The sequence below is a fragment of the Zingiber officinale genome, chromosome 3A (assembly GCF_018446385.1).
Source record: "Zingiber officinale cultivar Zhangliang chromosome 3A, Zo_v1.1, whole genome shotgun sequence".
NCBI lineage: Eukaryota > Viridiplantae > Streptophyta > Magnoliopsida > Zingiberales > Zingiberaceae > Zingiber > Zingiber officinale.
The window spans coordinates 5,326,546-5,336,425 of NC_055990.1; the positions used below are offsets into that span (position 1 = coordinate 5,326,546).

General features: G+C 45.4%; 1 protein-coding gene across 1 annotated transcript; it reads right to left on the bottom strand.

Annotated features, from left to right (window-relative positions):
* Nucleotides 1-217: 217 nt before the first annotated feature.
* Nucleotides 218-3,577, bottom strand: LOC122051081 (calcium-dependent protein kinase 20-like). Its single transcript, XM_042612029.1, has 9 exons — nt 3,458-3,577; nt 2,609-3,186; nt 2,409-2,532; nt 2,113-2,256; nt 1,839-1,991; nt 1,568-1,683; nt 1,231-1,398; nt 774-1,004; nt 218-637 (listed from the first exon to the last, which is right to left on the bottom strand). Exons 2-9 carry the CDS (start codon nt 3,119-3,121, stop codon nt 482-484), a joined length of 1,605 nt encoding a protein of 534 aa, XP_042467963.1. The 5' UTR covers nt 3,122-3,186; nt 3,458-3,577; the 3' UTR covers nt 218-481.
* Nucleotides 3,578-9,880: the final 6,303 nt, after the last annotated feature.

Consider the following 9,880-nt stretch of genomic DNA (forward strand, 5'->3'; position numbering starts at 1 on the left):
TCTATCCTTATTGATTAACATGGTGAAGGCAAAAAAGTTTGGTTCAAATTTTTTCAGTTAGCTTATGTTAGTTAGATGAACTATATAAGTGTAATTAACTTTTCATATAGCATAATAATTCTAATATATATATTGGGTAGGCGCCTACGTTATTATTATAAAAGAAAATCTACAAAGGAGATTATCCGACTGTATCAATATCCTAAAAATCACCTATATACAACCCCTTAAATATCCACCTGTATCAATATCCGAAAAAAATCACCTGTATACTTAGTGGGTACACCTGTCCACACTAAGTTGTTATATCCACGTCCCTGTATCAATATCCTAAAAATCACCTATATACAACCCCTTAAACAAGTAAAGTTTTGTAGAAGGGTTTCGTCCTAGATTGACAGGAAAAGCAATTATTACAGGAAACAATACTACAGAAACCAACAAACAAAAGAAGCTTTCAGGTATATGCTTTGCTTAGTTCTTAGCTATCATGATTCTTAAGTTCTAAAGATCCATTTTTCAGCAACTTTGAGCTGAGGGTACTGAACCGTTCCCTTGAGTATTGCCTTGATGCCTTCCTCCAATCTGTGCCAGCCTTCATCATTGCTGCAAACTCCTCATAACTTATTTTTCCATCCTGCAACAGATTACATGCATGCTCATTATCGAGACAATTTGCTATACAAGTTCTCAAAGAAACCATAAATAGCTAGTGGCAATAGCAGGGCCTTATGAGCATTATTTTATACTCTAATTGTCTGTTTATAACTAACCTTGTCTGTGTCAACATCACGATAAATAGCACTAATGATTTCTTCATGATTTGGACCCATATCATCAGCCAATGAATCTCTGAGCTCTTCCATTTCTATATAACCACTCTTGTTCTGGTCAAAGTATGAAAAAGCTTTGTGAAGGTGCTCCTCATTCTCAATTTTCCGCAGGTGAATTGATACAGCAACAAATTCACCGTAATCTAGAGTGCCGCTTCTATCAACATCAGCCTGTCATCAACAAAATGCTATTGGGTTTAGTAATTTCTAAGCATTCTTTCTTTTACATTGTTAACAATAATCTTCAGTAATTTCCTATCAAGATTCACATCATGTTCCTCTGGGGACATATAAATATAATAGTCAAGAATTTGACATAATACAATTTTAGATGCAAATACTAAGGTTCTCAATCTCAGATAGCATTCAGAGATTCAAAACTGAGACAGATACTTGCCGCATCCATTAATATCTGGAGATCAGCATCTGGAATCTGATGACCAAGCTTGTGTAGACCAAATTTCATCTCTTCAAGAGAAATGCTTCCTTTTTTGTTTATATCCAACTTCTGAAACATTTCCTTAATGTCAGCAGCTTCTTCTTCAGATAAATATTCAGCCATTACCTGAAAATGATCAGTATAGATCGATGTGGATCACCTTGAACATCCTCAACTCTTATAAAAAGTTCACAGAATAAGACAACATGCTGGTGCGCATATTCGAGATCTTAATTCATTTGGAATTAAAATTAGAATCCAATCAATACGACCACAAACATTCTTAAGTACGTACCCTTAAGGCTTTCTTTTTAAATTTGTTCATAACAGAGAACTGCTGCAATCTTGCTCGTACAGTTTCTCCAAGATTAACATTAGGAGCATTCTTCACGTTCTGCAGCCATGGATGATCTGCAACATCATTGCATTGTTACAAAGCCCAAAGCATACATGATTTGCAGAACAGAAAATTTTATTCTGATCAGTACTAAAAAATTGAATTTCCTTAATCTATTGGGCACACAGTTTTGCTTAACTAACAAGGAATCAAATAAACTAAAATTTACCAAGGACTTGCTGAGCCGTAGACCTCTTGTTGGGGTCTGGATCAAGCATATGCATCACAAGATCTTTAGCACCACCAGAAACTCTTGGCCAAGGTTCTCTCTTAAAATCTATCACAGAACGTAAAATTGCCTGTGCAACACCCTGTTCAGTTTCTGCATTGAGAACAAAATCAGATAGCTAGCTGAAGCTCAAAAGCAAATTAGACGAACAAACAAGTTTCGTCTGCCCAAAAGCAAATTAAACTAATTGTATTAACTGAAGTCACAAAATCACCTGCCCAAAATGGGGGGACACCACAAAGAAGGATGTATAGTATAACTCCAGCACTCCACACATCAATTTCTGGGCCGTAATTTCTCTTTAGAACCTCTGGTGCCATGTAATAAGGGCTGCCGACAATTTCAGTGAAGCGTTCGCCTGGTAAAGCACAAGAAAGACATCTCAGTATAAATACAGACATAAAAGCTTATACATAAATGGATATCTGATAGTTATATGTAAATTCACAAGTTAAACATTGAAGGTTGAACATAGCATCATCAAAATAGTCACCGAAGAAAGCAATTTACCAGGTTTAAAGAAGACTGACAATCCAAAATCAATGGCTTTCAGTGGTGCCTTTTCCCTTTTGTTCCCAAACAGGAAGTTCTCAGGTTTGAGATCCCGGTGCATGACCCCATGCTCGTGACATACCTGACCAAAGTACGAGACAAACTTTCAAACAATCATAAACAAGAAAGAAACAATAAAACCATAAACAATCATTGACCTGAATCACTTCAATGATTGTACGCGTCACGGCAGCTGCCTCCCGTTCGGTGTAATGCCCCCTTGCGACGATCCTATCGAAGAGCTCCCCTCCTTCGCATAGCTCCATGACGAGGTGGACGTCGGCGTCGTCCTCGTAGGTGTCCTTGAGGCTGACGATGTTGGGGTGGGCGGGCAAATGCCTCATGATCTCAACCTCCCGCCGAACGTCCTCAATGTCAACGGCGGTGCGCAGCTTCTTCTTAGAGATGGATTTGCAGGCAAAGCGCTCCCCGGAGGACTTTTCGGTGCATAGGTAGGTGATGCCGAATTCGCCGCGGCCGAGCTCTTTCCCGAGCTCGTACCGGCTGCAGATGTCTCGGCCGGTGGGATTCCTGAGGACGCCCAAGCCAGAGCTATGCCCTCGGTTGTAGTCGATCGAAAAGGGATTCTGTCTCTTCTCCCTCCGTTTCCCCTTCTTCTTCTTCCTCGCCTTCCCATCAGGATCACTGGGGGCTGCGCAGCAATTGCCCATTGAGGTTTAACAGATGCCGCAACCAAAAGGATAGAGCTAAAGGTCTAGTCCCTTTGATAAATGAACTGCGGGAGGCAACAGCAAGATGAGCTCCCTTTGTCAAAAAATGGAACGAAACGAAACTCCCTGCAACTTGAAGAAATCATCTTTTGTTTTGCTTGTCGAAAAACGAAAACGAGCAAACAGAGGATCAAAATTGCACACTGACCCGGCAGATAAAAGAACAAGTAGAATTTGAAAAGGCCAAAACTTTAGAATTCGATAGAGGTAACAACAACACATTATATATAGATAGACATATAATAACAATAGGAAAGATGCAACGTTGGAGATCACCTTTCCCCTCCGGAATTCTCTCCGCTCGGTTCCCCCCTACTTCGTCGTATTCACCTCTCCACCTAGTCAGAGGAGAAGACAAAGGATATCAAGAGCCCATTCATCATCTCTCGATTGAGAAATTTTGAAACGAAAAAAGAGAGAAAAAATAGGTGAAGGCAGAGAAAATAGAAGCTTCTGTTCCAGAATGACAGAAGGAAAGAAAGAACAGGGTGGTCGGACCAAAATACCCCTCTCTAGAAACAATGACTCAGCTGGAGGCCTCTTAATTTGTCAAAAGCGGCTGGCATCGTCAAATTCTGGACATTTGAGGCTGTCTGTGTTTACACTCCCCTAAGGGACGAAACGTGGACGTGTTTACTTGGCCAGACCAGCTGGAGGAAACGAACTCCTTCCCGTTGTTTATCGACAGTTGGGAATACATCATCCGCCGTCCAGATGGCAACGACTAATACGATTTATTTATACGACTTAATATTATACGTGTCATGCAACTCATTTGGCATTTGTTTAATTCTATAAATTGCAATTAATGGAGGCATAAATGAATCATTTGTGAATTATAAATTTTGAGGCGAGACCTGGGTTAAATTAGTTTTGGAATAAAAGAGTGATAGTTAATGAGATATGAGCAGCTATGAGTTGAATTGAATATTGATATATAATAACTTTTGTCTTCTTTAGAAAAAAAAAACTATTATTTATCTTCTTTCTTCTTCATGTTAATTTTAGTTCTTGCAAATCATGATATCTGAGAATTCCTTGCATAAACATATAGAAGGATTCCTTACTTCACTTCCATTTTCATTATCTATAAAATTTTAATCTGTATTGTAACTATAAATCGGTCTGTGGATACTTGATTAAATCTAAAAGTAGTTTATCATTGTACTATAATCTGGGGCGTCATTCTCCATTGTAGACATTATATTATAGTCAGATTAACTGAAATCATTGTTATCATTGTCCTCTTGGAACGATCTATTGATTAACGCATGAGGTATTATCATCATGAAATATGGGATTCGAATCTCAACAAAGTCGAGATAAATATCTATCTTATGTGTTAGTCACTATTCTAAAAATTAATAGTCGTTCATAATTTATCTTTTCCATATTGATCCTGGACAGGTTGACACCTTTTGTCACTTGATGAGTATTTAAAAAAAATTACAATTACGCATGATTCCTATTTATACGTTAAAAAGCTGAATATTTGTAGGACAAAAAATAAAAGGGATTATTATTATCAAATTATTAGAATAATGTCTTTTTTTTAAAAAAAAAAATATTTATCAATATATTGAAAAGATGTTCAACTAGTGTGTTTTGTTAAATTTGTTCTATAAAATAGTTTAAATGTTGCCCTCTCACTCGTCTATAAAAAAAAAGGGTCAAAGTTTAATTGATAAACTCACCGTATAAAAGTGTTCATTAACCCATGCTTTTGCACTTAACTTTTGATCCTGTCTGAATGCTGAATCAATGGATGCTTGGTACGTGGCACTCTCCCAACTGATGATGTGGCTATCTGAATGACCGTATGGAGCTCCGATGAACCTGCAAAGAAGTCGAGCCGGGAAAGGGTTCCCGGCGACGACCCTCCGACGCTCAAGTCAGGTGAGGGAAAAACAAGAAAGTGGCTCAAAGGATTGAAGATTTCATACCTTCGGTGAGGTCTAAGGGCTCTTATAGAGCTATGGGAGTTTGGTGCACACAAACCGAGGTGTACATGTGTCCTATACCATACCGCAGCATGGGCTTGTCAGAAGAGCCTGTCTGACACCATACTGCTACAGTCTGAGCGTCTCCTTGATGGGACAACAGAACCCTTTGTCGTACGATACTGAGTATGGCCTGGTCCTCGAACATGTCTGTTGTCAGCAACAGGAGTTACTAAGATGACGTCCCCACTGTCCCACCCTTTTTGACTTCCTCTTCCCAGATCACCCATCAAGCCGCTCAGCCAGAACATTCGCCTTTGATCTGGAGTAGGTGGTCGTCCGTCCGGGAAGGTTCAAGGTCGTCGCCTGCTCGACTCTCGTAGCCTTACACACTGGCCGAGCGGGCAGACTGCTCGGCCTTTACCGCGGCCGAGCAGGCAGACTGCTCGGCCTTTACTCTTGCCTTGCACCGCGACCGAGTGAACTATCCGCTCGGCCATATGATCTTCTTCATTGGAAATTTGGGCTCACGGCCAGCTGGTTGTTCTCTCGGATGAAGGTCATTGCCTAGTGATCGGCATGTCCTGCCCGCTCGTCGAGCCCATGGGGTTGACCCCCCTTTGACTGTTGACCTCCACGTGTCGTTGACCTTTCCCTCATGAGAGCCCCTCGGCCTTACCACTGAATCACTTGCCTTCCCCTTAAGTCTAGTCGAAGGAGGCGTCAAAGTCCGACTAACTGGACTGCCGGTCTGATTGAGTAATGGCCGCTAGGCCGGCCCCGGGAATGCTCATCCGCTCGGCTCACACTCTTCATTATGGTCGTTCGGCTATACCAATGGACGGATGGTCAATGCTGACGCTTTCGGTATCCCCTCGGAATTCGTGCCAAATCTTCTCCATTAACGCCAAGCACGCGCGCTGCGCGCGGTAATGGGCGTTCATTAAATGCGCCCTGTGTCCTACTGACACGTGGCGCTCCCGCTATCGTCAGCGTACGGTGATGGCGTTACCTCCGATGGGACAGTCGCCGTTTGAAATGAACGGCTCGATGACAGCTTCGTTTCTTGCGACCTGAATCTAACGGCTGAGGCCATTAGGGGCCAACACTATAAAGCTTTCGATTCTTCTCTCCACCGCATTTCTGCTCCCTCGCGTTCAGGAACCTTGCTGCTTTCTTTGCTTCAGCGACTTCGTCTTTCGGCTCTCCGGCGACTTCGCAGCCCCTTCGATCATTCTCTTGTTCGTAAGCCTCCCTCATCCTTCACCTCATCTTTTCGTTGCATTTTTCGTTAGCTGTCTTTTTCATCTCGTCATCATCCTTCCCCGCTTGCTCTCTCTTCCCTTTTTCGTCTTCGATATCCTCTTCAATCCCGACCATGGCGAGCACTTCCCAGTCGGCCACCGGCGCTCCTGGTCTTTGGTATATGGCCATGGAGAGCCGGTTTGATGAGGAAAATGCTCTTCGCCTCGTTCACACTTATGAGTTCCCCACTAACCTTGAAATAATATTAGCCACTCCTTCCGACCGACCCAATAACCCGCCGCCCGGCACTGTTTGCTTTTTTTGGGATCAATTTTTGGCTGGCCTACGGTTTCCTATACATCACTTCATCTTGGAAGTATGTAATTACTTCCGCCTCCCGCACGGCCAACTTGTTCTGAACTCCATTAGGCTACTGTGCTGGGTGGTAATTCTTTTCAAGCTGAACGACATCCCTCTGGACCCCAAAACCTTCCATTACTTCTACTATCCGAAACAATCTGAGTGGGGCACCTTCATTTTCCAAACTAGGATTGGTTTTGTTCTTTTTAGCAATATGCCGAGCTCCAACAAGCACTGGAAGGAATACTTTTTCTATGTTCGTTTCCCCGAGCCGCCGCTTTTCTGAACCAAGTGGCAGATCGCTGTGCCGGCCCAACCAGAGCTCGACAAATACAAGAGCGATCCAGCCTACCTCCATGCAGCTAACCGTCTAGTCGGCCAACGATACAACATTGATAAGTTACTCCTTAAGGGAGTAATGTACTTGTTCGGCCTATCTCCCGTTCGGGCTGGCATTCCCTGCAGCATGGGTAAGGGTTAATCTTTATGTTTCTCCTTTGCTCTAACTGATTTATTTTTCTTTTCTGCAGTTGAGATCATGTGGTGCGCTAAGGCTACCGAACGTCTGAAGCTGAGAGCCGCAGACATTGAGGCGGCTACTGAAAAGGAGGTCGCTGCGCGGGGGCTTGTCCCAGCCAGCTCGGGGGTTGAAGGGACACAGTCCGCCCCCGAGGTATCAGCCGCTCAAGCACCCGTACATGAAGCCGCAGGTGACGTTACTTCCTCCACCCCAGTCGGGGAGGAGATTCTCCCTATTGATGGCGCCCCACTAAGGACCCGGAAGAGATGCCGGGCGGACCCCACGCCACCATTGGTCCCCTCTGGTGAGCAGCTTTCTGAACGGGGTGGTATTCCTCCCAATCGAGAAGAAGGAGCTCCGGCTACCATCGAGGAGCTCTCTTCGGATCGAATACCCTCCCAGCTTGGTTTGCCTGAGGCGCTCCCCGAAGGGGAGCCGACTGATTCTCGCCCCCGCACTAACTATTGGGGGACCTTCTGATCAAGCAGCTGAGGCCCAGGATGATCCGAGCGGCCCTCGGGTGATCAAGACCATACTGCGCTTTCCGTCCGAGGAACAACTTTTGGAGGTCGATCGACCCACGAGCCCCGAGCAGCAAATTACCCTAACAGGGCCTCTTGTCAAAGTTTGGGAGGATGCCCGAATTCGTGTCGCGCTCATGACTCCCAGTCAGTTGGGGGACAACAATCTGCAGCAGGCCACCGGGGTATGTTCTTTCTCCCCTGGTGTTCCTTTTTAATTATCCCTTGACATCTCTCCTTCTGTGTAGACCTGGGTGGAACAGATTGCAATTAGCAATCGCCTGGTTGAGCTGGAAAATGAGCTGAAAAAGCTCAAACTGTCAGGAGAATGTCAGGGGCATTCATCCGCCGAGCTGGAGAAAAGTAAAAAGCTTTTGGAATCCGAGCGACGAAAGTCCTCCGAGCTGACGGCTGAGGTGACTCGTCTTGAAGCTGTGGTCAAGAAGCGCGACCACGATATAAAGCTTGCGACTAACCGGAAGCTTCAGGCCATCTCAGACCTGGATATTATGAAAGTGGAGAATCGGGGACTAGATCAACGCGTCAAAGAGTTGGGCACCCTCTTGTCCACCGAACGGGAGAGCCGCTCGGCTGATCGGGCTAAATTTGAAGGGGATTTGAAAGTTCTCCAGGCTACCCTTGACGCTTCCCAAGCCACGTTCAAAGAATATCAAGACGGGGAGCCTGGCCGGTCGGCAGAAGTGCGAAAAGCTTTCGTCCGCTCGGACGAGTTTGGTGAAAAGTTCAGCGACAAGCTCTCCCTAACCTTTGAAGAGGCTATCAAGGTGGCGGTGGATTATTTGAAGACTAAGGGTCACCTACCATCCGAGCCCGAAGATCTGGCTGTCATGATGGGCTCTATCCCTGACGCCCTTTTTAATTTCGATGAGTGAGGAGTATTTGAACCACCTTTTGTATGCCCGTTGTTAGGGGCGAACCTTCTTGTTTTTACTACTTTTGTCTGGCCGCCGTTCGGCGTAAATGAACTCTGTTTTTGCTTGTTATTTGCTTGCTAGACCAATATTCATCCTTAGCCTTTGTTTCGATCATAATAATTTTTTCACTCTTTTAAGTATTCTTTATAAGGGAGCCGCTCGGCCGTACGATGACCTTATTCTTGCCCTAATAGTAGGACCGGTTATGGGTCGGCGCTTACAGCCGGGTCGTACCATGCGCACAGCTATCCGTTCGGGGGCTTTATAAACGGCGGTTCATCACTCGATTTTTAACGTCGGGGCTCGACGATCTTCCAGCCGGAGGGTTTACAGACGTCGGTTCGTCTCTCGATTTTTAATGTCGGAGCTCGACGGTCTTCCGGCCGGAGGGTTTATAGACGCCGGTTCGTCTCTCGATTTTTAACGTCGGAGCTCGATGGTCTTCCACTCGGGGGGTTTATAGACGCCGGCTCGTCTCTCGATTTTTAACGTCGGAGGTCGACGGTCTTCCGCTCGGGGGGTTTATAGACGTCGGCTCGTCTCTCGATTTTTAACGTCAAAGCTCGACGGTCTTCCGCTCGGGGGGTTTATAGACGCTGGCTCGTCTCTCGATTTTTAACGTCGGAGCTCGACGGTCTTCCGCTCGGGGGGTTTATAGACGCCGGCTCGTCTCTCGATTTTTAACGTCGGAGCTCGACGGTCTTCCGCTCGGGGGGTTTATAGACGCGGTCTTCTGCTCGGGGGGTTTATAGACGCCGGCTCGTCTCTCGATTTTTAACGTTGGAGCTCGACGACCTTCCGCTTGGGGGGTTTATGTTGGTGCGGGTAGCACTAACGGTCTAACCCAGGTTTTGATGAATGACAAATAGGTTAAGTTAGTTGTGTTGTTGTCTGACACTTTGATCAAGTGTGCAGGAAAAGTCCTAAGTCGGGCTTAGATAGCTGGCGAGAAGTCCAAGCGGTCGACGGGCTGACCGGTGGCGAGAAGTCCACTAGGTCGACGGGCTGACCGGATAGTGGCGAGAAGTCCAAGCGGTCGACGGGCTGACCGGACGCTTGCGAGAAGTCCAGACGGGTCGACGCCTCAGGCGGTAAGTGAGGTAAGTCACGGAGGAGTGAGGACGCGTTCCGGGAAGGGACATTAGGCGTCGATCCGGCTTAGATCCATTTCGGATATC